This window comes from Pyricularia grisea (genome assembly GCF_004355905.1).
Source record: "Pyricularia grisea strain NI907 chromosome Unknown Pyricularia_grisea_NI907_Scaffold_1, whole genome shotgun sequence".
Taxonomy (NCBI): domain Eukaryota; kingdom Fungi; phylum Ascomycota; class Sordariomycetes; order Magnaporthales; family Pyriculariaceae; genus Pyricularia; species Pyricularia grisea.
The window spans coordinates 1432248-1459238 of record NW_022156716.1 but is presented as its reverse complement, the minus strand read 5'-3'; the positions used below and the strand labels follow the sequence as shown (position 1 = coordinate 1459238).

The window sequence follows — 26991 nt, the reverse complement described above, 5'->3', positions numbered from 1 at the left end:
CCCCCCCTTCTTCCCCAAATAAAGGAGACGGAGAATATAAAGTTTTCTTTTCTTTCTTTTTTGTAAAACCCTTCAAAAAAGTGCCTTTCTCAAACAGGTAAACTGAAACCAAACACTGAGAAAAAAAAACCCCCCCTAAGCAGACGATCCCGACGCCCAAGACACTCGACGAGTTCGACAGCCGCGAGTTCTCGCCAGACAATCACGTCTACTCCTCCTTTGCCTACCTCATAGGCGCCACGCGGGGGATAACATCCGCCATAGCTTCCGTGGCCACCGACGCCGAGCGCCCCTTCTCGACGCCCGAGATAGTCCAGACTGTGGATGCCATCGTCGAGGGCTGGGAGATGCTGCTGCCGGACTGCAAGCGCGAGGTGCTCACAGCGGCTGGGGAGCTCGACGAGCTCATGTTCCAGGCTTTAATGGCGGTCCATACGTGAGTTGCCGTCATGATATTTGTGCCTTTTGACGTTATTAGCACAATCCTTGCCCCCTGCAGATGGCAAGGAACGATATTTCAATAACCACAGAAGGAAGAAAAAGAAAAAAAAAAGCTCACACTGCCTCTTTTCAGTTCGACCATCGGCCTCCACAGACCCTACTCCTCCCTCCACTTCAATGCCCTCGAGGCGCAGTCCATATGCGCTCACCCCATGATGACAACGACCACCGGCAGCACAGCATCAGCAGCAGCAGCAGCAACCTCCAAAAACATCCACACGACGCGGTGTCTACGCTCCATCCATGCCCAGGTGCAGCTCCTCGCCCTCCCAGCCCGGCCCTTTTGCCACACGCCCTTTGTGATCTGCATGATGACGACGGGCACCATGACGCTGCTCGCGGCCTGCAAGTACCCGCCACCGACATCACCACAAGAACCTTCCGCCTCCGCCGCCGCTGCCGCCAACCCCGCAGGCGACGGGCTCTCGCTGAGCAGGCACCAGGTCAGGCTCGGCATGGGCTGCCTCATGGCAATGTCGCACGTCTGGCCCCAGGGCAGGAGGCACCTGGCCGAGGTCCAGGCCATTGCGAGGGAGGTGCTGGGTATTCGAAGCGGAGGTGGTGGTGGGGGAGGTGTTTGTCTTTCTACCGCTGCCTCGACCACCGCCGCCGGTTCTCTCATCGCTACTCCCAGAGCAGTGGAGGAGGCAGTCGAGGTGGAACAGCAACAATGCCGAGACTCCGACGACATATCCAACTTCTCATTTGTACCCGATGGCGCCTTTGACGGGCTGCTGGACTTGAATGCCACCTTGTCGACTGACTCTTTCTGGTACTCGTCTTTCTTCTCGTCTGAGAGAGGGGTAGCAGGATAGGTTGTTTGTGAAAAACTTTGTGTGAAGAAACAAAAAAAAAAAAAAAAAAAAATCAAAAGATAGAGGGCTAGGGCGCTACCACAAGACACTCGTTTTCTGACCATTGTATACTGTAGTGCACTTCTGTCAAAAACCAAGCCTAACTGGGATAAATAGATTTTATGACCAGATGTTAGTTAATCTGACAGGCAGCCGTTGATGGTGCAGTATCATTAGATCTCAACTAAATAGATACCCAAGGTGGTAGGTAATATCCAAGTACAAACAACCCGAGGCGATCTGCTAGCAAAAGCAGGAGTTGTCTTTAACCAACCCAGATTAACGCAAAAAAAAGAAAAAGAAAAAAAAGAAAACCCTCGCTTGTCCCTTGAAAAATCAAAATCCAATAAATGCCACCCGGATATTGTTTAATTATTGTGAGTTACCGTCCTAGCTCGTATACAGGACTAAATCTTGATAAAGATATGAGAACGCCAGGATAATGTGTGTATATATAGTGCTATGCTTTTAGAGGGTATCAATGCAGTCGGCCAGCGTGTTCCGTCCAAACAGTGACCGAGAACTAAACGCATTGCTGATGTATGAGGCTGAGTCGTGATGTCTTCATGTTTTGCCGCGGAGGGCATGGGTATGTCTGTGTATATCTCAAGTAAATCTGTTTATTTTGTTGTTTGTCTTGTTTCCGTTTTCTTCTTTTCTTTCTGTGTTTGTCTTGTGTGGAATGCGCACAGGCTTTGCCGCTATTGTTGGTCGGGCCGCTATATAAGCAGCTCCGGCTTCACAATCCCGCCATCACCTAATGCGCTTACCATCCAAAAACTTGGGGCTGCGCGCATCGTAGTAGGGGTTCGGCGTCTGCTGCGCCTTCTTGGCCTCATAAGCCAACCTCTCCTCCTCATCCAGGGAGAAGGCCTTCTTGAGCCAACCGAACGCGCTCCTCTTCTTCTTCAGCCGCCGCGAGCTCGCGGAATCCTGATTCAGCGTCGAGACACTGCTCAACATGCTCATACCCATGGCAGAGGGTGCGTTGCGCTGGTGGTGAAGGTATTGCGGGTTGAGGCCGCCGGCCGTGTGTGGCCGTTGCTGAAGAGGCGAGTGCGGACTTGCCTGCACTGGTCGGAAGTACTGCTGGTCCGAATGTGGTGAAGGTATGACGCCCGGAAACACAGGCGGCGAGAAGTCTGTCACGATGGTCGGGTTGCTGGGCCTGCTCTCGATCCGGCTACTGGCTCGATCTGCACCATGGTTCAAGCTTGGGGCAACGAACGTCTGATAATTCTCGAATTCATGCGCCGATGCAAAAACGGGCTGTTGCAGCTCCCGTGCATTATGCGGTGGCACGTGTATCGACTCTGGTGGGGTGGTCTTGAGTGATACTCGATCCCTCAGCGATGTTCTCTTGTTGTTGGGCTGGGCTTTTCGAGGGCTTCCAGAACCTTCATCCTCTCTTTCTAGCGACGGAGGCGGCATTCGAGGCGAGCGCAGAGCCTCAAGTGTTATTCGTGGTGGTGATATTTGTATGAGTCTCGGTTCGGCCCTGATAGCAGCTGGGGGCGACTTGACTCCAGAACTTGCCGCCCTTAGGTCTCCCAGAGACTTGGTGACTGAAATCCTTTTATTCGCAGGTTTATCTGCAGACATATACCCGCTCTTTCGTTCTTCCATGACGCGCGGTGAGGGCATGGGTGCAGGAGGGACGGGAGTGTAAGTCCTAGGCTGTAGCAAAAGGACCGGAGGTGGTGACTCGGAATCATTATCTTCATCCTCATCATCAACCTCAACGATATGTGGTTGAATCTGAGAATCTGGCCTCGGCCTTGCCGAACCGGAATGTGAAAGCCGCGAGTTTCCAAACTGGGCTGCCATTTCGTCAAGGTCAAAGTCTGATTCCGAGTCAGACTGATAGCTTGACCTGTCCGGGCCATGGGGAGATGGCTTCAACGACTGGCCCCGCGAGGCCCGCACTGGGATCTCAGGTGCTGGAGGTGCCGTCGTGGCCCCAAAAAGGCTGTTCCTCACGGGAAGGTCAAAATATGTCGGACCTGAAGGTCGTTCCTCTGGCATTCGACTGAACCTCAGTGTGAGTCGGGGAGCTGCCGCGGCAACCCTGCTTCGTGGGGGCGACGCTTGCGGAGTAATCGTGCCAATAGAATCGGGTGATAGTGGTCGACTGGGATCCGGTGCTGTGAAGGGCTGCACACTGAACTGTAAGGCAAATCAAGTTAGCACAAGCGAATTTTTGGAGCAAGATTCCTCCTGGTTCCTGATACAGTGCATGTCCACTATAACACACTCTATACAGCCGGCTGGCTGGGTGTTGCTTGGCTTTTTGGGGCATCTTACTCTTGTGCGTCTGCTGACCTTCCCTGCCGTCCGTTCTATCAAAGAAACCATGTTCTCGAGCTTCACGATCAGAGCGTTGAGCTCGCTGGTCTTGGACTGCAAATCCACAAAGGTCTTCACCCAGCCTTCCGTGTTGCCCCGCATTGCATTGAAGATGTCAACCACATCCGCACTCCGTCCAAGCTGCCAGGACCCACCTTCCTGCGACTCCAAGTACTCTGAAAACTCCCTGCTCGACTTTAAGCCCTCGCTGAGATCCTGTGCTGACTGAACTAGGGCTGTCGTCGTGCGGGAGAGGATGTGTTCTATCTTGGCATTGCCCTCGACGATCTGGAGCCGGAAGGCGCGGTCCTCTAGCATCGTGGCAAAGACTGTCATGTTATCCATAGGCAGCTTGAGATAGTCGATTCGTTCCGTTATGTCCTTGTTTGCCAGCTCAATATCTTCCATTGTCATCTCAAGAAACTCGTCGATCTCGTCAATGTGGCCCTGTAGAATGGACACAACCTGCGCGTTGCTGTTTGCGAGGCCGTTGAGGAGTAGATAAACACCAAAAGAGACCTGCGCCATCAGCTTTCGCAGCTCGTGGCACGTCTGCCCGGGGCGGAAGCGCCACATGGCGTTCGGGGCTCCGTCCGATTTGTCCTGGTCGAGCAACTCCTCCCTGCGGCCCTTGGCATCCTTGGTCCGTAGCTTTGGCTTCTCCAAAGCCCCCTCCAAAGTAGCCTCGAGATACGACTCGGAGAAAGCCTGTTGCATGGATGGTATTGGGTGTTCAATTTGTTTTGGTTGTGCCTTGACCTCCTCTACCCTTGGCCGAGATTCTGGTCGCTGGTACGTGGCGGCAGATAAGGGCGGGTACGACAGCTCTCCCTCGTCGTCATACTGCTCCGTAGACTGCGCGTACCTCGTGGAAGTGGCCATGTTGAGATGATGTTACGGCCAGGTTACCGGCAGAGGAAAGGGCGTATTCTTGATATGTTTCGGTCCACGCCGGGCGGTTTCGTTATGGGTCGTATAAAAGTAAACAAATACTCCGTCTCTCCCCGGGCTACACCAATGCCGCACCCCACGAGGAGACACGACGGCAGGTAAGCACGAACGCAGATTGCTTGAGTCGATGGCAACGAATTTGAGTCGAGGTAGGATATGTCGTAGGAAGTGGAACAGGCGAGCAACCATGGGAAAAGAGAGAAAAAAAAAAGAAAGAAAAAAAGAGAAGACGACGCGGTAGGATCCTTCAGACCTGTGACGGATGCATTGCGAGCTGACAGACAGGTCGACACGCAGACTAAGTCGCCAAGTAGTGGTATGGGCGTGTTGGGATCGGGTGGCTGCAGGAGCCCTTCCCTAGGGAAACCGCGTGCTTCCGTTACGTCGAGTTGTTAAAGATTGATTTCTCTCTCTCTATGGACAAATAACTCGAGCAAGCTCCTAGAGTGGAACAAGTGCTCTCTGCTTCCAGCCTAAACGAAAGTGGGCGTTTGACGATTTGCCTGGTGCCGCTTTAACGAAGATTGGACGGCGCTGGCTAATGTCAGAGACGGCGCAGTCAGGAATGTTGCCAAGGGCGCTTGAACCAACCCAGAATGGAGGCTGCATACGAAATATTGGTTCGGTGGGTTGGTGGGTGTGTGGTTCCGGTGCTAGGCTCAGGTACCGAGGAAAGGAGGGTGAGTGAGCCTGGGTGAGCTGGTACGCAATTCCCTACCCACTAGCTCTAGGTTGGACTAAATCCCTACCTAGGTAGTGTATATTAGGTAGGTAGGGAGGAGATGGATGCACACTGGCATCTAAGTTCGAGGGCCAAGTCGAGTGACTGAGGTAAGGTTTGGGTACGTAGTTGTAGGTATGGATGTGGTAGGTAGATAGGTGGTATCAACCCTGTGTGTGCTAGACAGACACGAACGAACAGAGTGAAGCCGCCATACGTTTAAGGGTGGGGAATACGATATTTAGCAAGCAACCGATCTTGTTTTCTGGAAGACTCGACGATGAGAGCTAAGCCGTAACGGACAAGTATGGCATTTGCCGCTCGCTATACATAGGAATAGAAATAGAATTAAGATCAAGATTTGTTGTAGATGCACATCCAGCTCAAATGCACATTTCGTGAGTGTGCTAGGGATGCAGGGACTAATTTTGCCCAAAAGCACTTCCAAGAGTAGAAAGCATTATTACTGGGGTCTTGAAAGAGTTCATGAGCGCGGGGCATGGGCCCCCAAGACAAGACAGGCAGGGACCGAGGAAAATAGGAGAAGGAGAACAAAAAAAAAAAAAAAAAAAAAAAAAAAACTTTGTAGCGGTCCGAATTGAATACGTAGTAGTGCCTAACCTACAGAGTAGTTTTGGAGATCTCCACTAGACGCCCATGACGTGCCTAANAAAAAAAAAAAAAAAAAAAAAAAAAAAAAATAGGAGTGTCGAAATTGCGTCGTTGGACTGCAGGAGTCCAAAAAGAACGAGACCGTACATCTCCCCAACGGTGGGGATCCACATCCACCTTGGCGAGATAGGGTGGGGGGTAGAAAGCCAAAGAGGGGGGAATAAGGTACAAGAAGCAAACTACCTACCACCTTGAAATCTTATGGTGCGCCAGCCTGCAAGGAATCCGATTGAATGGCTTGCTTTCGTGGCGCCCGTACGGATACACAATCTTGAAAATCTGCAAGAAACAAGGGAATAAAACACCTAGGAAGCAATCCGACTGCGGGAGATGGGCACAAGATATCGTTTGACATTCATTGGTTGATAGGTGGAAGCGAGCTGGATGCATCCCCCAGGAGAACCACTGTGCCCGGTTTTTGGCACCAGAGCCAATCGTGCAGAGGTTCATCCATAACTTTGGAACCTAGGTAGGTACCATGGTAGGTAAGCAAGGTAAGGTAAGGCATCCAGGTACACGACAGCACCTGACCATCCCTTGCAATACGCCCAGCGGGGCAATTGCTACATTGTCATTTTGTTGGTGCGGGACATCGGATTTTGTACAGTAACGTTTACTGAACCTTATGCCGAATTGTGCCAGATTGGGCATAGCAACGATTGACTTTCACAATTTTAGTCACCTCTTCTCTGCCAAGAATTGACGATCCATTCCGAACCTGCCCACCCGTCAGGATTCTTATTTGCATACCTAACCTTACCTACGATTTGATTGACTGATGGACACCAGATTTCGCGTGGTTAATTACTGCAGATATGTTCCGGGACTGTCCCACCGCGAACCACGATCGAATCGCGCACAGGCTGCGCTCAGGTGCATATTGAACCCACCCGATACCTATAAGAGCCGCGCCGGCCTGCAGATCTTTTTCTCATTTGCTTCTTTTCTCCGGTTTCTGTTGTACAATGAAACACCAAGCAATAAGTCAACAAAGTTCGGTTTCTCCGATGGAGACGAGAAAAAAATTGTATTGTACTTCGTACGAATCTAATAAACCTGGCCATGTCAAAAATCAACAGACCGACCAAGCCGCGTACAAATGTTATCGGTTTGCAGTCCCCCTGCTCTGCCTGCTGCTTTCGACCTACTTCGTAATACCGAAACAATTATCAAGTGCGGCTGATGGTGATTACGTGGTAATTTCCTGTCACATGTAATCAGTCAAGTCACTTCTCGATAGCCCAGAAACCAAGAAGGGCTGCCAGGGCTTGGGGCTGTTGACCCCATGTCATGAATGCAAGCTGTCTGTCACTGGTAGGCAGTGGTGATCAAGTACAGTAACGAATGTTCTTTATACAAGGTATTACTATGTAGGTAGCTTAGGTTCCTTCTTGCTTACTTAGTCGACACCTACGTACCTGTAGTAGATCTAGTAGGTAGGCATCGAGATACATACCAGTCATACGGTACCTCCTTATCGGTTACCACATGCTCTAAAAGGATGACGCGCCCGAGACGGAGCAGTTATCCCATTTTAATGGTACCCATCGTCAAGTAATAGCGGATCCTGCCCACTTGCCGTTGCTTTAAAAAGGGGTGCTTATTTGCAGCACGGGAACACCTTACCAACTAGGGAATTCACGATTCAGTTAGGGGGGGCCGCCTCTCATGCCAACACATGTTTTGTTCAAGGACTTCCCCGGTCTCTGTACAAATTGCAAGGTTCGAATCTATACGAATTCAAATTGATGGAATTTTGACAGATGCTAAACCTCGCTTCGATCGCCAGCGAGGGGCATGAATAACGGACAATTCCGAGCCCAGGGCGACCAGCCCTAAGTGGTACCTTGCGAAGTGACTTCCTAATAAATAAATGCAATTGGTGGCTCAGTCCTCGCCCAGCCCGAACCTGTGGTCCTTGGTGTTTTGCACTGCCCAGCAAGCAAGCTCAGCTTCATCGTCTACAGAGTAACCTTTCCCACTTTGGGTAGGGGTAGTCAGTCTTAGCTCCGCCTAACTCCAAAGTCGAACTCCATATCAAAAACCGATCGCCCCTTGCCGTTGCTCCCGCGCGCTTCCACACCTTTTGTCACATCCAATTGTCAACGCAAAACTGAACAAAAAAAAAAAAAAAAAAAAAAACGTCCCCCATCCTCAATAACAGGAAGGGACCTGAGGCGTCTCTAAACAAGATGGGGAACCCTTTCGTCTTTGGGCGCGATGAATTCGACCCGTCCAACCGCTTCGTCACTTCGTGGTGTCTTTCACCCTGGGTTCTGTTCGGATTTCGGTTGTTATTTGTATGCTTCCTTTTTTTTTTATCCTACCCACTACGAAGATGAAAAAAATGGTTCGATGAATGACGCAATTGGCAAATGATTGATGGACCGGGCACAATCTCACCAACTTAACAAAACAAAACAAAGAGAAAAAACGGACACTAACAAAACCGTCATCAAAACAGGGCCTCTACGCGCTAACGACACAGTTCGTCTCGATCGGCACCGAGGTCGCCAGCGGCCAGTCGGACCAGGCGACGGCCGAGTTCTCGTACTTCACCGTGCTGACCTACTGGGGCATCGCCTTCTACCTGCTCGTCTCTGCCCTGCACACGGCCACGTACGCCGCGACCGGCCGTCCGCTGCTGGCCCGGCTCCCGCGCCCGCTGCAGGCTCTGCACTCGCTCTACTACACCACCATCTGCGTCTACCCCATCATCGTCACGGTCGTCTACTGGGCCGTCCTCTTCGTCGGCCCCTGGTTCAACACTACCTATGCCGCATGGAGCAACATCAGCCGCCACGCCATGAACTCGGGCTTTGCCCTGTTTGAGATCGTCCTCACCCGCACCGACCTCCCTCCCTGGATACACCTGTTCTGGCTCATCATCATCCTCGCTCTCTACCTCTCCCTCGCCTACCTGACCCACGCTACCAGGGGCTTCTACGTCTACCCCTTCCTCGACCCCGCTGGAGGGTCTGGCAAGGTCGCCGGCTACGTCTGCGGCATCGCGGTCGGATGCGTCGTCTTCTTTTTGCTGGTCAAGGGTTTCATATGGCTGAGGAAGTGGGTGACGGAGAGCAAGCTCGGCATGCATGGCAAGTTTTCGTCAAGAGACCGCCCGGTCAGCGGCACGACGAGCGACCCTGAGATGGCTCACCATGGGAAATACGATAGGTAGACGGAGCTTGCCAAGGGATTCTTTTTTTTTTTTCTTTTATACATACACATTGTATCAGTACGAAGTCGCTCTTTCATTATTGCGTTTACGTCGGAAAGTATACCTTTCCCCTCGTAAACACATTGTGCTCACGAGATACCCACTATATTTTCATGATAAAACTTGCTTTTAGGAACAGTTCCATGAACTCATGACGTTGGTTTGCAGTGTGCCATCTGATCACATCTAAAATGGTTCGGGCCGTGCTTTTTTAGCTGATGTTGTATCCCTACGTAAGCATGCGCAAGTGACACGACAGTGCGAAGATCAAAACCATGCTAAGCATAGGCGACTGAAAAAATTTATGTTTGTATATGTTTCGAAACTAGGTCTAGCACTTGAGACGTATGCCTTTTCTCATCTCCGACTCTCGTACCTCGAACATGATTTGAATACCCACGAATAATGTCAAACATGCCATCCCAAGGAACATGATGCCTGCCTCACAGAAAAGGGTCGTGTTAGCAAAAAAAAGTCCCTAAAAGTTACTCATTTCTTGTTTCCTCATCCGAAACAATAAAACAACCTAAAAAAAAAGGTAGCAAAAAAACATACCAGAAAAGTCATGAAAGATTCCCTTGAGAATGCTCTCCAGGCCATCCAGGCCGACTGCAAATCCAACCAGGTTCGCCGACATCATCATCAGAACGTTGATGACAGCGCCGGCCGCGCACATCATCCTGTAGGCGGTCGGGCGGTCGGCCCAAGCCTGAGCGGGGAATAGATAGGCGGCTGCGACCTCGGGAATGAAGAAGAGCACGATCAGCCAGCCCCAGATGAGCAGGCGGAGCTGTATATCATGCCACAGGGCCACAAAGGTGAAGATAACGAGGTAGGTGATTATGGACCTGGTGGCGGCCTTGCGGGAGCGGAAATCGGCGCCACCGAGTGGCACGTACATGTAGCGGATCAGCCAGCGGTTGTAGGACCGGTGCCAGGCGCGCCAGAAGGACAGTGTGCTGTAGTTGTTGCTGACGCAACGGATGATGTTCTCGGGCGGGTCCACGCCATCGATGAGGGCCCAGAGGCGGAACAGCCGCCATGCGAGCAACAGCTTCATCCAGATGAGGTGCAGGTTGAAGTACGAGAGGAGCGACAGCTGGGCCGCCGTGTAGCTGCCCCACACAGGCTGCGCCTGGCTGATGGCCCCAACGTAGTCAAAGTGCAGCACTACCTCCATAGCCAACAGGGCAAGGACGAACCGGAGTGCGTACCGCACCGTGCGCGGCGTCTCGATGCCACTGACCTGATGGCGCTGCTGGGCGATGTAGTCGTTGAAGGTCAGGATGGGACCGGCGAGGTAGAGTGGTGCGTAGATAGCATAGGCGAGGTAGTTGCGGAAAGAGTAATCCCGCGGCTTTGCCGGCGTTGAGACGCGCTCCCGCTCCGAGAGGTTGGCAGGATCCTCTTGTCTCTTCCTTTGTTTGTCAGCTCTCTCCTTGTGTTTGTTAGCTACAAGCTAGCGGAGTTGGTAGCAACTCGATAGGTCTGGTTTTATGGAAGGGGTTTGGCCGGCTCGTACCTCTATTGGACTCATGCTCCGCCTGTCTAAGCTCCAGTAGTAGTCGAGGTTAAAGCTGATGAGGCGGAGCACGGTGATGTTGAAAAGGATTTCCCAACGAGACAAAATTCCGCCCCAGCTATCCATCCACTCCCCGGTGCTGTGAAGCAGCCCATCGGTGCTCCCCAGAAAAGTTGCAATATCCTTGAACCTATAACCGCTGCATAGCTCGTTGGCAAACAAGATGCCAATGTTGAAGACCCATGTTGCGGCCGGTATATGCTGCTTGGGTAACGTCGTCGCCAAGTTATAGTTGACATAGAGGATCAGGAGGACTTTGAAGGCGGAGAAGCCGTGTAGGGCCACGAGAAGGATCGGCGCAAAGATGGCGTCAAAGGATACTCGCTGTTGGAGGCGGGCTTCGGCCCGGTCGGCAGGTGATCGAATGTCTGCGGCGACAGGGCGGAGTGTGTTGTACAAGCGGCGGAGGAGAGGATGGACGATTAGGAGGGCGCCCATGTATGGGAGGTTGGTACGGAAGGTGTGGTATTGAGGGTCCGAGGCATCCTGGCGAAGAAATGGTGTGCGTGAGTAAGAGCTAGGAACGTAGCTGGCTTTTTGTCTTGACGGTGGACTCGGGAGTGCTCACGACCATGCGCCCCGGAATCCAGCCGGGAGCAAGCAAGTGTTCATATTTGGGGTATCGGGGGTCGGATGCTGTGGATGGTCAGTTGTTAGCTGTAAATCTTTGACCGTAAACCTTGTTAAATGGGTACATTAAGTTATAAAAAAAAAACAAATCAAAAATGTACAACTGACGTCTCGAAACATCATATGCGATCCAGAACATGTACGGAATTATCACGCTGAGGAAGACATAGTAGAGTATAAACTCGGGGGTCTTCCATTTCGCAGGCTGGGCGCGGCCCTCGACGCCGGACTGGGGCTGTGATTGCTTCTTATGGGCGATTGCTTCATCGCCGGGTGCTACCGGCCTGTACGGCAGCGACGTCGAAGTGACAAGACGAGTGTCGAGGGCCTCAAGGCGATATACGCTCGACAGAAATGAAAGAGGCTGCCACATATTGTTGCTGCTGGCCTACTGTGAGGCCAAGGGTTTGGCAAGGGCAGGCGCGGCGACTTATGCGTGTCGTGGCCCGGATTTCAGTAAGTCGGCCGAACCCCAGCCTGGATGCCTTGGCACGGGCCCTCGTAACGCCAACTCACAAGACACTGCAACGACTGCTAATTAACTTATTTTAAAACCCCTGAAAGTGCCTCTTTACTTTTCCCGTCCTGCGCCAACACAATGCACCCTGAATTTGTTCATTCTCAACATGTTCCATGACAATTTCAATCAATTTCTCGTTAAGCAACTTCAATCAACGTTTTAAAATTGGTTTACCCATTTTTACACTAGTATGGTTTCTAGGTACGGCTCAGGAAATGCAATATGGTCAATGGACAAGAAACTTTTTGCTGTCCCAACTCTTCATAACCAAAGGTCTCCGTCGATATGTGAAAGCTCTTGACAACATTCAATTGGTTCGGCCCGGGTTCAATTATATGTTGTCTTTCAAATATACGGCATTCGCCTATGCACGCATGTGTATATATTGTCACTTCTCGTCTACCCACGTAACATTGCTTGTTTGGTTGTGGACCTTCAGACATACGGTCGAATGGCAAAACTGACAACATTTCTCCCATTATGGGACCGACGACACATGTTTGGCATGTGTCTCGTGATAGCCTTGCAGTACAAAGCGGCACTGGGTACCATCGCCATGGAACCATTCTTCCCGTTCATCGACCTGCCTGGAAAGGCCGGGGCGAGCCTCTCTAGCTGGTTTGACTTCAACATGATTCAGACAGCCTTGCTCGGCGAGGCAGCACGCTACCAATCGGTAACACATGGCTGGTAGATCTGTATGAGCGTTATTGTGCCATTTTTGACTTATTGTGGCTTCATTGAGGCCGCAAAGGGACAAAGCTTAAATCACGAGCACCCTCGGGGATTTCAAAGACTTGATACACGTCAAGCAGCCTTGAATGCAGGTGTCAACATGGATTCGCATCCAACTGAGCCTTGTTTTGTTCTCGTCCTTTGTGGGTAAGTCTGGACCGTCCTGCAAAGCAAGGTTACTGCGCCACACGGAGAGGCCGTGGTGCCGAGATTAAAGCCTTGGGGCTCAGGACTTTCCGGAATATTATATGCACATGTCAAATCCATCGTTGGTTCTATGACAGCAGCAAACAAATTTAGAAATCCTGAATGCACGTGTGTTTGCTGAACATGGTAATCAAGCTTTTGGTGCTGTTTATGCTTCATTGTTCTGAGCGGCTAGAGAAACAATCAACGGCTTGTTTGTTCAAGTTGGCGCATAAGAGGTCGATGCGTACAAACAAGTTTACAAACAAGTTTACAAACAAGGTCACTGCTTGAGTCAAGGCGTGGAAGTCTTCCTGGCCGTTTATACTCTAGAATAGACGAGGGCTCACTGATCAAGGCTTCTAGAAGCTTTGTGATGGCGATCTAGCGCCGAGAGGGAGGCCATTCGCTGAGGCTGATGTTGGTACACTGCAGCCGGACGCGAGCCGACTATCGTAAGTTCACAACATGTCCGGGCGTGGTAAACGGGCTTGGGGGATGATTTTCAACGTCTTCAAGTTGGTTTTGTTTCTTTGGTTTTTTCTTTTGCTCGATCTCTTTTTCTTTTTTTTCCCGGTTAGTACTTCGGCTGAAGTTCTAGAGCCTAGAAGCAGTTGTGACTCTTTTCCCCAGTTGCCTAGCCATAGCTGGCGAGTGTTCGTGCCATGCGGCCGATTTCAGGTGAACTTTCATAGTCCGAGGTGTTTGCTGCAGAGGTGTGTTGACAGGTGCAACAAACACGAGGGATAACAAACAATGCGTGTCCGTGGTCGCGCTTCAGAAGGATCTTCAAGTCCGTTATTAACGTGGTCCTGGCGCGAGTTAGCTTGGAAGACGGACCGTATCAGACTTGCACATCGATTGGTTGGGGCTGAGAAGAGCCGTGCTTTATGTCCGCGTTGAGCCGGCTGGCTTTGCTAGAATGGATTGCACTTCTAGGGTAATTTGGCGTGAGGTTTCGGGAAAGAATAAAATTTAAATCCGTACCTACCAGGTACCTAGGTAGATTTCTTGAAATAATAGGTAGCGGCGTTGAACAGGGAATGACGCGAGGCGGGGCTGTTTGCTCCCGCATAGGTATCCGTAGAATGTTTTCTTTAACGGACGAATCGGGGTCCAGGCTAGTTGGGCACACTGATCCCTTCTTTCCATTTCGGTTCCATAACATCACGAGCCTTGGCAAGTAGATACCGTAGTTGCAGCGAACAAGGCAGAGGGGGAAAAAAAGAAAAAAACTTCATCCAATCATGTTTTCGTCCGACTTTCGAGCTTTTCCATTCCCATTTATCTCCAAAAACATCGGACACCATGATTCCTATAATCAAACGACCTTGTGTATACCATGTTATCAAGGAAATGATCAAGTTAAAATTTACATTAGGAAAAGAAAGAAACCACGAGAAAGCAGGTGACTGATACACATTGATCAAAAGCTCAAAGTTAGACAAAGTAATCTTTTTTTACCCCCTTTCTCCAGTTGGAAAAGTTCAATTTTCCCAACGGAAACACTTTCATACTTTCTTCAGCAACCAAACAATGACATAGATGCCCTACTGTACCTAGGTCGGCTGCACTAAGCTAGCCTACAGCAAAATCACCCGTTCGTTTCCTGCAGCTCGCCATGTCTGACCGTTGCTGGTTATTTCGACTAGCTCACCCACTATTCTCATAGTCCGTGCAATCACAAAACACAACCAGGAAGCGCCACAACCAGCAACAGTATCGAGGTCCCCGCGGCCAGGGCCGCCGCTGTTTTGGCCCCCAATGTACCTATCCTGACATCAGGGACGTTGTCGGTAGATGCCATGTGTGCTTGTTGTGCCTGTGCTAGCAGGTGCTAGCACGGGTAGGGAGGCAACGTGATGCACCATACGCACACCAAGAGACTAAAATAGGAAGCACTCGCCTTGTCTCTCTTTGCCTCGACTCCTTCTTTGCCGCTTGATTTGATCTCCTTCTCTTTCTCCACGCCATCCTCGACAACCCCAGGTCTCATTCGTTTTGAAACAGCGACCAGGTTTTCCGACCTTTACATTCCTTTTGACCTGTCTAGCCCCTTTGGTCACTCTCTCGTCACTCATTGTCATTTCGCTACTGTCTATAGATATTGGGCATATCATATTTGTATCATACTACACACTCTTTCACTCCCCTGTGCGAGTATGCCGAGCATTCGCCGGTAACAAAAGAAGTCGGATACTTGTTACGGAACTTCTATTTTTTTCGGCAGCGCCGTTTATCCTTTCTCAACCGCTATTGGCTGGGACTGCCGTATACACTACACAAAGAAAAATAAAGGGACGGAAAAGTTCAAGGCAGAAAAGAGAAAGAAAAGAAAGAAAAAGATAACCATGGCTAGTTCGGTATCAACCCCGGGCTCAGGAAAAGGCGGTCTTCCTGCCCACTATTTCGACAGAGCAGGGAGTCTGCAGCGCATGTTGGAGCTGGAGACGCAATTCAAGGTAACACAACAGCCCGTCAGCCAGCAAACCCATGTCACTCGCTCACTATGCCTCTGTGAACAAACAAGCTCCCTACCCAACAACTGTTCTCACCCACACAACCTCTGGGCCACTTCTTTATGTCCTTCCCCTTTCTCTTCTCACATCTCATACACCGAGCCTTGGACTTGTTTGCTCACTTATTTGTCCACAAAACCACAGCTGGCTAGACTTGGCATTGGAAGAGCAGAGAGCACTCCGGACTTGAGAATTCAAAATCAAGACCTCACTTCTGAGTCGGATCTGAGAACACTTCAAGATCGCCGCCGTGACCTGGGACCAACACCCCAAGAGGGAGCGGCAAACGATGCAATGCTCAACTCTGTTCGCCGCCGAAGCGTCACAGGCCCGCCACTTTCCATTGACATCGTCCCATCTGCCCGGGCCAATAGCAAAAACCGCTCCAAGACAGTGAGCTTTGCAGCCCCGGATGAAGACGATGATTCTGACCGTTCTTCTATATGCCAATCACCGGGATGGGGTGATCTTGGGTTCAGCAAAAAGAAGAAGAAGAAGGAAAAGGAAAAGTCACCTACCACACCGAAATCTGCCGAAGATAAGAAAACTAAGAGGAGGTCGAGGCTCTCCAAGCTTGCACCACGCCGTTCAGCTGCGCAGCCCACATCTCCAGTTCCTCCTCTGCCCCCGGTGCCCAAACCACCAAGCTCTGTTGCAGGAGATAGCCAGATACAACCTACGAAACCTGCCATCACCCAGCCGTCCGGTATCTTGAAGACGACCGAAATGCTGATCAAGTCGACACCAATAAGCAACGTCTTCAATGAAAACTACACTACGTCGACGAAGTCGAGCACGATGGCCGTATCAGCGCAGCAACAGCCACAGCCACAGCCGCCGGTGCCGGTCGCCCACGTACCGTTTGACCAAGACCGGGGCTTCGTTGGAGGTATCAGACTCGAGAGGGAAACAGAAGCAGCCTCCCAGGTCTTATCCCACTCGCGAATTCGCTCTAGAAGTGGCTCGCTGTCGCTTTTCCCCAACGCTCGCCCGGTTATCAACCCACAGCAACGTGTGCCAATGCAGAGATCACAGTCCTCGGGCCCGGGCATAGATGGTCACCAACACAGCGCCAACCCAGTGGCAAAGATTCCCAGAAGCGTCACTCTGACAGACGTCCTCAGTACGAGAAACCATAGAGACACCACGGAGAAGCAAACACCTAGTCACGTCATGTCCCCAACCCAGGTCGGGTACCCTTCGAGCCAATCCCTCCTCTATTCTACAGCCTCGAGGACTGCCGATTTTTTCCAGGCACGCCAGGAAAAGAACGAGCGTGAGTTGGCGATGCGGGAGTCCTCGGGCACAGCACAAGTTGGCAATGCCAGTGTTGTCGCAGTGGGGGCCCATCATGACGTCCAAAACTTTGAGTTTCCAAAATCAGCGCATAACACAGGCGATTTTAAGCAGCAGCTTCGGAAACAACCACCATTGTATGCCATGCCCAACAATACATTTTCGCCGCTTCAGGGGGACCTTCAGTGGCAGCAGCAGTCACCAATCTCGGGGCCGGTTGGCTCTATTTCATCATTTGCAAGCAACATGGATCAGCGCTCCATGTATGCCCAATCAGTCGGCCAAGATGCTCAACGAGACGCCAGTGTTGGGAATAAAGGGCTTTCGCCTCCTCCACGCCAAGCATATGCGCAGTCATATCATAGTGGCTCCTCATCCGCTGGCGAGGACCAGTCACCACCTAATGTCAAGACGGTGTATTTAAGCAACAGAGGGACCTCGCAGTCGCCCCCTCACAGCGGAACAGCGCGATCATTCAAGGAGAAGGCCATGGCGATGTTGAGATCGCCAACAGCCGAATCTGCTCCCGTCATCACTGGTCCTTTCAACCCGCGCGGCACAGGCCTCTCTTTCCATGAAGGAGGCCCTGAGCCGGAAATCTCTACATCTGTGGAGCAGCTTGTCGCTGCGCCCTCACGAAGGGCTGGTCAGGCTTCGGGTAGCTCATCAACCTCGTCTTTTGACGACTCGTACATGACGTCGCTAAACACTACTCCAGACAGCTCAAGGCCCCAGTCGGCCAAGGAGATGCCTGCAATAGTCACCGAGATGACAAACGTGCCAGGGCGTGGTAAGATCGTGGCAAACGACAGTAGGACTCATCGTCACTCTCATCAGGCCTCTCTAGTTATGATGAAGCAGCCGTCTCTCAGAAGCCGGTTGAAGAGATCATCAAGCACCTACTCTCAGGTGGACTCACCGTTTCACCTGGAGGCCAGTGCCAAGTATGAGTTTTCAAACGGCAAGCCTGTGCTCTCGACACCTGTACCAAGCCAAAAGGGCGAGTCCTTTGTTATTGACTTTTCGGAGCTGGTGGCAACCGGAGATAAAATCGAGGGCACAGAGCCCACGCAGGCCTTGGTCAAGACAAACAGCCGAGACGAACAGCCAAACGGACGCGTGTGGCACAATATTGCCAACTCGGTCGATTCGGTCGACTCTGAGCCCTCGGACCTAAGCAGGGCCACATCCCAAGAGGAGTCGGATGGGTCCTCCACCGCTGTCGACGTGTCTTTCCTGCCTCCCCTTAAACATGAACCCTTCATTCCTCCCAAGTCGAGGGCGAGGAAGAGCAGGATGCTCAGGAGCACTGAGAGTACAGACGACGACGAGTCCACAGCACCAAGGATTGCCATAGCCGTGGAGCACCCGCAGCTGGCCACGGGAGCGGCCTACCTCAGAGAGGCTAGGAAATCCGTCCTCATGCCTCCATCGCTCATCTCGATGCCCCAATCAAAGCCACCCAAGATCCCAGCAAGACTGGCGCTCGCGCCCCCGATCTCAATGGTCATACCCAAGGCAGCAAAGACACCCAAGCCCATTCTCGCAAACTCGTCGGCCAACAGACTCTCGGCCCAAACGATCATGATACCACCTGCAATCCCCGCCCCCGAAAAGGCATCTGCCCCTGCGGGGGTAACGGTGTCGAGGCGGTCGCTGCTCCCACCGCCCTCGCCGTCCTCGACCGCCAACGCAGTGGTGATCAAGAAGACGGCACCACCGCCTGAGCTGCTTGGGCAAAAGGTGGCCAAGATGTTGGTCGAGTGCTGTAGCTGCCGTTTCCTGCACGACATGCCCAGCCGCGTGTACGAGTGCATGGTGAGCCCGGACGCGGTGGTTGAAGATCACGCGATGGGCATCAGCGGCGCCATCACGACCATGGTCAAGTGCCCCTGGTGCGCCCACAACATGAGCACCAGCTGCTGCGCTGGATATGCTGCCGTCATCCATCTGACTGAGAGGATGCACTAGACGAGGATTTTTTCTTTTCCCGATCGGAATACAAAGCACCATGATGTGCTTCTCCACCCTCTCTCTTTATTTCGTATTTTGCATTTTGTTTGTGTTTCCGAAGATGCAGCAACAAAAAAAGCCTGCTTGGGTTGGTCCGGCTCCCACTCGTTTAATCCCTTTTATGTGTTCTTTAGCCTTTCGGTGGCGTTGCTTTTTCTCTCCTTTCTGTCGACCGCAATTCTTGTCTTGTACTCGTATGACCCTCACCAAGTGTTCTCCAACGACATTTAAACTTCTCTCCTTTCCTTTAACATCGTTCAACTTATGTACTTGGCTAATACCAAAGACGGATCCACGATGCGATGAAACCTCTCAGAGCTGGGATCGGATTTGCTAGAAAAGCCCATGCTGTAATCTAAACGCGCAAAATAGGGCGTGTCGTTGACAGGACTTGAGAAGAAAGAAAGAAAAAAATTAAACATTGATGAAAACTCGTACCCTGAAAACCCGTTTGTAAATAAAACTTTATACCCTTGGAGCAGGCAGATCTTGTGCATCCTTAGCCCCGGGTCTATTTGAACTTTGCTCGTCTTGATACACAGGGGAGAGGAGGAAATAAGGAAGTATATGCCGTTTAATTAGACCGTTTTCAACTTGTTCCCCGCGCACCCAATGCAGTACAAGTACAATAGTGATTTTTTTTTTCTTTTTTGAGAGTAAACAGAACAGACCATAAAACAACACATGGGGGAAAAAATGGATCGACGTAAAAACCTCATGTCTATGAACATGAGGTCTCCCAACAGAATTAATAAAACAATAAAACGAACAAAGTCACCCTTTCCAGGTGAGATAGGCCCATATTGTAGCTACCATCCACAGGCACCGCCACGCCGTGGTCCAAAACTCCCGAAAGATGACCAGGGAGCGCTGGCGGCCGCCCCTGGGCCTCGCAGCCTTCCACTTGCCAAAGTCGTCGTCCTCGTCGTCCGGGCGGATCTCGATCTTGGGGGTGCGCGTGCTGTTGGAGCCCCAGCCCCACTTGCCTCCGCCGCCACCGTTGCCACGGTGGCCCGGCGTCGAATGCCGCATCTTACTGCTGGGCGGTGCGACGCCGTAGCCGTAGCCGCGGGACTGGAAGCTCGAGGTGCCCGAGTCGTTCGTCGGCGTACGGCGGCCGTAGTATGGGTCGTCCATCTTGGCCTTGACGGGAAGTAGGGAGCCGCTTCCCTGTTGGGGCTCGAGCGCAAAGGGCGTGAGGCCCAGAACCGGAACGAGGAACGCGCGGATCGCCAGGAGGATGCCCGATAGGGCGGCGAAGAGCCCGTAGCGGAAGAAGATGGTCAGCTGGCTGGGCAGCAGGCACAGGTGCGTTTGAATGGTCTCCTTGGGCGCACCGGGGAGCGGCTTGCCTTGGGTGTCTATCGGGTTGTAGAGGCTGACCATGAGAAATCCTGGTGTGGGCACTCCCATGGCCATGCTGATGCTCTTGACCGTGATCTCCTTGACGTTCCCCTGCGCCGCGCTGTGTACCACCTCACAGTAGTCATGGTCGTCGCCCGAGAAGGCGTGCACCACGTTCCCAATGCTCCGAATAAGCTCCTGGCTGTCCTGTTCGCTAAGAACATTTTGATACTGGTAGCCACCCGAGACGGATATGGCGTTGCGGTGGTCGGGTATGACGGGGCCCGTTTGACCCTTTGGCGGCTTTGCGGGCGGCCAATGCTCGCGCAGCGGCCCGCAAGGCGTCCCCGGTGGCCGAAAAAGGGGCACATGTGTTAACAAGATGGACGGTAAATCGGCCGTATCTTTCTCAGTCACTAGCTTCGGGGTGTCCTTGAAATCGGCTTTCTCGAGGTCCTCGATGCGGTGCCAGAACTTGACCTCCTCAACCTCGCCTCTAAGATGGCGTAGCTCCTTGACAACAGCCTTGCGCTTCGCCCAGCCAACCTGTTTGAGGAAGTTCTCGGTCGGTTTGTAGATCTCCTCAATGCGGTGATAGGCCTGGCCAGCGCTGAGCGAGACAGTATCGACCGAGACAAACGTGTGATTGCCGATGACGTCCACGCGGTTCCCCTCGCCAAAATAAGTCTCGAACCGGTCACGGACGGGAATCTTGATCTCGTCTCCGAAGCCGAGATCATGATTCCCCGGTAGGCTTGCGACTATCTTCCTCCCCCGCCGACTCTCAACTGGTCCTTTCTGAGCCAGCTTGACCCAGGGATCAAAAAAAATATTCCCGAAACGCCCGTATTCCTTCAGCCAGAATTTGTGGGTATACTTCTTATACCATTTCTTTAGGAGCGCCTTTTCGGAGCCCGGCCGTTGATTCCACTCAGGATCTTTGAATTCGCCATGGGCGGTCTTCCATTCCCTACCGCCATCGAAAAGGTCACCTAGAAAGAAGAGAGAAGTCGGATCAAGTTGAGATATTAATTGGTTGTAAGAGCGACGGAGGTAGTTGTCGGTAATCTTATAGGTTAGAGGATTCAGGGGCCATGGTCGGCCAGGGTATGAATGCGGATCTATCAGTTGGGGGTCGGCCACCAGGATGAGATGGTGTGGATCTGCACCGGCGGGCTTTGGAAGGAGAGCAAAGTTAGCTATACGGACGGCCATGGCCAACATGCAAGACGCGGAAACCAAGTTTATAGAGGACGCACCCAATTTTCCCACTTGTCCCAGTGGCACTGGTTAACCTTGTTATGAAACACCCAACGTTCCCCCCACAGCAGTACGATGACCCAGAATGCAACGAGCAAGTGAGGAAAACTCAGTATTCTGCGGGCAACTAGATTCCTCTTGAGCTGATGTGAAGACCGAGAGAGGCCGTTGATGGCCATGACCCGACCTGGACCCTTGGCAAACCTCCATAGGAATCGAACGGAGCGCACGGCGGCGGCCCGTAACTCCTCGATTATTGAGTTATCGTCTTGGGGTTTTCGAAAGGAAGATGAGTAGCCATTGCTGTATTGTGCCATGGCGACACAGCGGCAGCCATGGACCTCGTCCCGGCGAGGGGCGTGTGCGGCGTGTTTATACCTGCACCTGGTGTTGCGCGAGTCCTCAATTGATCGAGTTTTGTGTACCTTGAGGGTTCGGATGTGGCGAATTTGGTTCAATGGATGTAGTAGGAATGGAAATGGACGGGGAGGACGAGGAAAGACGGGTTCAATGGGCGGTTGTGGAGGTCCGGGTCGTCCTTGTTGCTTCTGATATTAACAGCCGGTAGATGGTGAAAATTGTACAATATACTTAAGCAGGTAACGTGCTTGTGATTTTAGGTAACAGGTACTCAGGCAGTACGAGTTATTCAAAGTATCCTAAGGTTGATGCCATGATGATTTTAGTGCCACAGCGAGTTTGGTGTCCTGTAAGCCTTGTCCCCTGATGTTCGACAACAGGCAAGACAACACCACGCAACAGGGGAAGGCCAGCTTGGTCAGGTACGGAGTGACCCTGGGGTGGATCTGCCGATGGTACCCAGCAGTAGTAACCGCCAGCAAACTGTACCCAATTGGGAGTGGGCCAGTGGTACAAAGTACTAGGTATACGTGTAGCCTGACCAAGCACCTGGGCAGGGGGGTTAAATCTAAGATCCACAAATTCAATGCACAAAGTTATCCACTGCATCCATCTGCCAGTCGCGCGTTCAAGTGTTTTGATTGGTGAAACGTAGTCCAATTTACGTCCAACGGAAAAAGTCCCCGCCGTGGGTCGAGCTGCATTCCATGTCGATTCCATCGAAGCTCCGTCGTCATCGACGTCTGTCCCCTATCTCCGTTACGTGCACCGAGGAGGCAAAAAAATTGTTACTCACTCCTGATCCGAATTTCGGCGTTCAAACCCCTTATCTCCACATTCAACCAAGTAACTAAACAACCACCGAACCTTAATAGACTCTTGCTCAAGCATATATTGGCCGTTTTTGTGAGCGATCTTTACACTCGTCTGTTCATCGCAATTCAACAAAACAAACATACATATTTATCTGCACTGTCCGTCTGCCACGAAAATATCAGAATCGACCGAGCAAGCTTTCATATATCCATCCCGTCTGATAATGCGAAGCTGAGCCAGGCCGGGATGGCGTCCTTGGCCTCGGTTCCCTCCTCACAAATTATTCACGACCCGGTCGACCGCGACAATGGCACAAAATCCATCACGTTAGCAAAGATGGTATCGGGTGCGGAGCAGGCGGCGCCTTTGCCGCTGCCAACAGGCGTAGCGGGCGGTTTGTCTGCGGGCGATGAAGCCGTCGAGATCACTGCTGTTCAGAAGATGGTATCCGCCATTTCTGGCAGCCTATTGACTGGCCTTCTAGGTATGTTTGTGTGTTGCATACAGGCCGGGCATTCAAGATGTGAAGTGCTAACCCATCGCAGTTACGCCCTTGGATGTCGTTCGTGTGCGGTTACAGTCGCAAACCATCGCTAAGCCTGAATCGTCAGTTAAAGCTCACAAACTACCCCTTATTTCAACAAACACATTCCGTCCGCCTGCCAATATAGGCGTCACGGCGTGCTGTCGCGAGGTTTTTTTCATGAACAACAATGCCCAGTTTTGCGTCGTCGGTGGTCACACAGAACCCAGCAGCTCCAGGGTGGCCGCATTGGAATGCGCAGTGGAGCAGACACAACAAAGAACATACAACTCGACTATAGATGGACTCAGGAAAATTGCCCGCAATGAAGGCGCAACTGCTCTGTGGCGGGGTCTATCCCCAACACTCCTCATGGCGGTTCCGGGCAACATTATATATTTTACTGGCTACGAATGGCTCAGGTATAACAGGGAGAGCCCCATTGTGAAAGCCGTCAAGGAAGACTATTCGCCCCTGGTCGCCGGCAGTGTGGCCAGGATATTAGCAGCAGGGGCTGTAAGCCCCATCGAGCTCTTCAGAACTCGACTCCAGGCCTCTCACGGCTCTTCAGCAGCAGGACACCTGGCCGACACGTTCCGAGGCATCCGCGAGATGGTCGGGCTTCAGGGCTACCGGTCACTATGGCGTGGCTTAACTCTTACTTTGTGGCGGGATGTGCCCTTCTCTGGAATGTATTGGTGGGGCTACGAGTTCATCAGAGGCAACCTTACTGATGCGCGCGAGCGAGGGAGGGGCCAGACGCGCGATGCTGACGAGTCCCGCGGGCGTGCCCGAAGGAGGTCCCAAAGCCGTGAGAACCACGCCGAGACTTTTGTGGACAGCTTTGCTGCTGGCGCACTTTCTGGGGCGTTTGCATCGGTGGCTACCATGCCTTTCGACGTTGGAAAAACGCGCACTCAAGTTTACCAGAGCAATAGCGGCGTGTCCAAGACCGCCAAGGCTGTCGCACCCGAGGAACGGAGTATGGTGCAATTGTTGTGGCATATCTTCCGAACTGAAGGAGCAGCCGGGTTATTCAGAGGTTGGATCCCAAGGACGCTCAAGGTAGCGCCTGCCTGCGCCATAATGATCAGCAGCTATGAGGTTGGGAAGAGGTCGTTCAGGAGTATGAACGAAAGGAAATTACGGCAAGAGATGGAGCTGAAGCAGTCCTAATCGAAAGGGCTTTGGTGGTATATATGACTTGTTTGTCACTTTCTTTGAACTCTTTCATGGGGAAAAAAACACCTCTCTGTTGCGTATTTGGATGCATTGTAGGGCGTTCGGGCAAGGAAAGCGTTAATTAATTCTTACGAGCTGTGTGTGATATTTCACATGCTCTTTTAGACGCGACGAGAAAAAGAGAAAGAAAGAAAAAAATCGTCCGGACTCGGGATGTTGCGTGGTGACTGGATTTGATTTCTTTTCAAGTTTAGTCCAGATGCAGTCCTCAATTTTGGTTGGTGGTATGGATGTAAGACTAGGAACGAATTAGTAAAAGTATAGATCTGTTGAAAAACTTATGATTCATGACATGTTCTGACCTCTCACTTACGTGGGGAGGGGGGATGTACGGTATACGCTACCTGCCTTGCATGGACCAGACGGCGGGCTGGGCGCAACGTTCAACAACAACCAGGCATGCATAGTTCAGGGGCTGGCCGCCCGCGGAAGCCCATTAAAGTTGCAGCACGCTCAGGCGTTTTTACGCGCCCGCGACGTGAATACTACGCGTTTCTCTTTTCCCACCTCCTCAATGCGACGTCAACTACCCATTCCCCATAAACTATTACTGCAGACTTCGCCCGTTTTGGAAAATTGAAACGAAAAGAAGCAAACACAGCTATCGGCGCACAAACGGAACCTATCCATTCTGCCTGTAATTTTGAACTAGGTCTGCCTACGTACTCGCTCACACGCAATCAACTCGTGCCGCTTTGTCTTCTTTTTGCATTTTCCACACCTTCTTCTCCCTTCAATCTATTCTATTAATCCACCCAATTGCAAAGCTCAAGGTGTCTACCTATTGTTACAACTCATAAATCAACTCGTTTTTCGCCCTTGTAAACGAAACAAACTGCACAATCAAGGTTTGAACAAGGATTCTGGATACTGCCCGATCCTTGGCCCCCAAATACATCTCCAGACTGTGGAGGCACACAGCATCTTTGTTACGACAGCACCAGCAGTCCAAAGCTGTTTCCTCACACCATGTCCACCCTCAAGCGCAAGGCCAATGGAGCGCTGCTAGCCTCGGATGCTAAGAAACCCAAGCAGAACGGCAGCATCACATCATTCTTTGGCGCACCCAAGACCACATCAGCCGGCGGCGCCACCACATCGAGCAGCTCAAGTTCTACCGCGGCACCAGCAGCCTCAGCACCAGCCCACCCACCGGCTGCCAGTTTCAACAAGCAGAAGTGGGTTGAGAAGCTTACTGATGAGCAGAGGGAGCTGCTAAAGCTGGAGATTGACACTTTGGATGAGAGCTGGCTTGCGTTGCTCAAGGACGAGATCACTACCAAGGAGTTTCTTGACCTGAAGAGATTCCTAGACAGGGAAGCGAATGCAGGCAAGAAAGTGTTTCCACCGAGGGAAGATGTCTATTCATGGTATGTAAACTGGCGAGCTTTGTTACCGTCACCGACAAACATATTTGGCACTATGTTCTGTTGTATACATACTAACATCTGCCTGTTCATTTTGCCACAAACAGGTCCCGCCATACACCCTTCCACACAGTCAAGGTCGTAATCTTGGGTCAGGATCCTTACCATAATATCAACCAGGCCCATGGGCTCGCCTTCTCAGTGCGGCCACCGACCAAGGCACCACCGTCTCTCAAGAACATGTATATCTGCCTCAAGAACGACTACCCAGCCTTCACGCCGCCGCCCAACAACTCGGGCCTGCTGACACCTTGGGCCCAGCGCGGCGTGTTGATGCTCAACACCTGCCTCACGGTCCGGGCGCACGAGGCCAATTCGCACGCAAACCGGGGCTGGGAGAAGTTTACGCAAAAGATTATCGAGCTCGTGGCGGGCAGACGCAGCAGGGGCGTCGTATTTATGGCGTGGGGCAGCCCCGCGGCCAAGAGGGTGATCAAGGTCGACCAGAAGAAGCACCTAGTACTCAAGGCGGTGCACCCAAGTCCGTTAAGCGCATCCAGGGGATTCTTTGATTGTGGGCACTTCAGGAAAGCCAACGAGTGGTTGGTGCAGAGGTATGGGGACGGGGAGGAGATCGACTGGAGCCTGACGGAGGGAGTCAGCCTGTTGCCCAAACCGAAGGTCGAGGTAGCCAAGGCGGCACCGGCTGCAGATAAGGCCAAGAAAGATGAGGAGGAGGAGTTCGATTTTGACGAGGAGGAAGAGCTGGAGGCGCTGGAGGAGCTGCGAAAGATTGAGGACAACAAGAAGCCTGAGGTTCCAACACCTTTGACTGCGAAGCAAGGCATTGAGGACAAAGGAGACGAGAATAAGGATCCTTCTACGGCTACGGCATAATGATATCGAGCCTCGAGTACCGAAGCCGGCAGGGGCCTATGGTCGGAACGGTATTTACGGGAACCGGCTGATTTGGCACTGGTTCTCGGTAATCTTATTTATTTTCACGTCACGTTTGTATGCGATTTACGGGGATTGGCGTAGGCATGGGGTTGTCAAAATAAAAAGAGTCCGATATGCGGCCGCCCCTTTGTGGGAGACTTTGTGATATCAGATCAGATATATGGAAACCCATAATTAGATGGGGCCCTTGCATTGGGTATTTGTGACCTGTGTGTTGCGCATAATAAACACGCGACGGCGATATGCTGAGTTGCTTGATGCGCGCCAAGTAAATACCATGTAAGAGAAGAAAATGGACCATCAATCAAGGTGTGTTTCGTGGCGCCCGGCGAAAAAAAAAAAAAAAAAAAAAAAAAAAAAAAAAAAAAAAAAA

At 51.8% G+C, this 26991-nt stretch overlaps 9 protein-coding genes across 9 annotated transcripts in view; 6 read left to right on the top strand and 3 right to left on the bottom strand.

The window, feature by feature from the left end:
• The window catches only part of PgNI_00375 (uncharacterized protein), a 2381-nt gene extending 991 nt beyond the window's left edge, over positions 1 to 1390 (top strand). The window contains exons 2-3 of the mRNA XM_031120456.1: positions 144 to 436; positions 575 to 1390. Of these exons, the coding sequence (XP_030987347.1) occupies positions 144 to 436; positions 575 to 1316 (1035 nt within the window). The 3' untranslated portion in view covers positions 1317 to 1390. The remainder of the gene's footprint in view (positions 1 to 143; positions 437 to 574) is intronic.
• A 194-nt stretch (positions 1391 to 1584) lies between these two features.
• Positions 1585 to 4920, bottom strand: PgNI_00374 (uncharacterized protein). Its single transcript, XM_031120455.1, has 2 exons — positions 3660 to 4920; positions 1585 to 3521 (listed from the first exon to the last, which is right to left on the bottom strand). Exons 1-2 carry the CDS (start codon positions 4581 to 4583, stop codon positions 2109 to 2111), a joined length of 2337 nt encoding a protein of 778 aa, XP_030987348.1. The 5' UTR covers positions 4584 to 4920; the 3' UTR covers positions 1585 to 2108.
• A 1157-nt stretch (positions 4921 to 6077) lies between these two features.
• On the top strand, positions 6078 to 6345 carry PgNI_00373 (uncharacterized protein; the record flags this gene model as incomplete). Its single annotated transcript, XM_031120454.1, has 2 exons — positions 6078 to 6205; positions 6240 to 6345. Coding segments are annotated over 2 exons (234 nt in total), but the record flags the coding sequence as incomplete, so codon positions are not given.
• A 1809-nt stretch (positions 6346 to 8154) lies between these two features.
• PgNI_00372 (uncharacterized protein) lies at positions 8155 to 9426 on the top strand. The gene is made up of 2 exons (XM_031120453.1): positions 8155 to 8345; positions 8510 to 9426. The coding sequence occupies exons 1-2, from the start codon at positions 8238 to 8240 to the stop codon at positions 9224 to 9226; spliced, it is 825 nt and encodes a 274-aa protein (XP_030987354.1). The 5' UTR covers positions 8155 to 8237; the 3' UTR covers positions 9227 to 9426.
• Positions 9427 to 9558: 132 nt separating this feature from the next.
• On the bottom strand, positions 9559 to 11882 carry PgNI_00371 (uncharacterized protein). The gene is made up of 5 exons (XM_031120452.1): positions 11586 to 11882; positions 11416 to 11483; positions 10788 to 11333; positions 9821 to 10703; positions 9559 to 9703 (listed from the first exon to the last, which is right to left on the bottom strand). Exons 1-5 carry the CDS (start codon positions 11848 to 11850, stop codon positions 9597 to 9599), a joined length of 1869 nt encoding a protein of 622 aa, XP_030987351.1. The 5' UTR covers positions 11851 to 11882; the 3' UTR covers positions 9559 to 9596.
• Positions 11883 to 14615: 2733 nt separating this feature from the next.
• On the top strand, positions 14616 to 18704 carry PgNI_00370 (uncharacterized protein; the record flags this gene model as incomplete). The annotated part of the gene is made up of 2 exons (XM_031120451.1): positions 14616 to 15380; positions 15582 to 18704. Exons 1-2 carry the CDS (start codon positions 15270 to 15272, stop codon positions 18702 to 18704), a joined length of 3234 nt encoding a protein of 1077 aa, XP_030987352.1. The 5' UTR covers positions 14616 to 15269.
• On the bottom strand, positions 18331 to 22036 carry PgNI_00369 (uncharacterized protein). Its single transcript, XM_031120450.1, has 2 exons — positions 21350 to 22036; positions 18331 to 21266 (listed from the first exon to the last, which is right to left on the bottom strand). Exons 1-2 carry the CDS (start codon positions 21665 to 21667, stop codon positions 19521 to 19523), a joined length of 2064 nt encoding a protein of 687 aa, XP_030985982.1. The 5' UTR covers positions 21668 to 22036; the 3' UTR covers positions 18331 to 19520.
• Positions 22037 to 22442: 406 nt separating this feature from the next.
• Positions 22443 to 24549, top strand: PgNI_00368 (uncharacterized protein). The gene is made up of 2 exons (XM_031120449.1): positions 22443 to 23010; positions 23072 to 24549. The coding sequence occupies exons 1-2, from the start codon at positions 22773 to 22775 to the stop codon at positions 24223 to 24225; spliced, it is 1392 nt and encodes a 463-aa protein (XP_030985981.1). The 5' UTR covers positions 22443 to 22772; the 3' UTR covers positions 24226 to 24549.
• A 484-nt stretch (positions 24550 to 25033) lies between these two features.
• Positions 25034 to 26797, top strand: PgNI_00367 (uncharacterized protein). The gene is made up of 2 exons (XM_031120448.1): positions 25034 to 25661; positions 25766 to 26797. The coding sequence occupies exons 1-2, from the start codon at positions 25261 to 25263 to the stop codon at positions 26553 to 26555; spliced, it is 1191 nt and encodes a 396-aa protein (XP_030985984.1). The 5' UTR covers positions 25034 to 25260; the 3' UTR covers positions 26556 to 26797.
• The last annotated feature ends 194 nt before the right edge of the window (positions 26798 to 26991 follow it).

Bases quoted from the DNA above. Each gene is read 5' to 3' on its own strand.
- PgNI_00372 (XM_031120453.1), top strand. From the start codon at position 8,238: ATGGGGAACCCTTTCGTCTTTGGGCGCGATGAATTCGACCCGTCCAAC. The intron at 8,346-8,509 runs GTATGCTTCCTT...TCATCAAAACAG, and splicing joins TCGGATTTCGGTTGTTATTT to GGCCTCTACGCGCTAACGAC.
- PgNI_00374 (XM_031120455.1), bottom strand. From the start codon at position 4,583: ATGGCCACTTCCACGAGGTACGCGCAGTCTACGGAGCAGTATGACGAC. The intron at 3,522-3,659 runs GTAAGATGCCCC...TTTGCCTTACAG, and splicing joins AGGTCAGCAGACGCACAAGA to TTCAGTGTGCAGCCCTTCAC.
- PgNI_00367 (XM_031120448.1), top strand. From the start codon at position 25,261: ATGTCCACCCTCAAGCGCAAGGCCAATGGAGCGCTGCTAGCCTCGGAT. The intron at 25,662-25,765 runs GTATGTAAACTG...TGCCACAAACAG, and splicing joins AGGGAAGATGTCTATTCATG to GTCCCGCCATACACCCTTCC.
- PgNI_00371 (XM_031120452.1), bottom strand. From the start codon at position 11,850: ATGTGGCAGCCTCTTTCATTTCTGTCGAGCGTATATCGCCTTGAGGCC. The intron at 11,484-11,585 runs GTCAGTTGTACA...GACCATCCACAG, and splicing joins CGCATATGATGTTTCGAGAC to CATCCGACCCCCGATACCCC. The intron at 11,334-11,415 runs GTGAGCACTCCC...TTTCTTCGCCAG, and splicing joins GGATTCCGGGGCGCATGGTC to GATGCCTCGGACCCTCAATA.
- PgNI_00368 (XM_031120449.1), top strand. From the start codon at position 22,773: ATGGCGTCCTTGGCCTCGGTTCCCTCCTCACAAATTATTCACGACCCG. The intron at 23,011-23,071 runs GTATGTTTGTGT...AACCCATCGCAG, and splicing joins CCTATTGACTGGCCTTCTAG to TTACGCCCTTGGATGTCGTT.
- PgNI_00369 (XM_031120450.1), bottom strand. From the start codon at position 21,667: ATGGCACAATACAGCAATGGCTACTCATCTTCCTTTCGAAAACCCCAA. The intron at 21,267-21,349 runs GTGCGTCCTCTA...CTCCTTCCAAAG, and splicing joins GGGACAAGTGGGAAAATTGG to CCCGCCGGTGCAGATCCACA.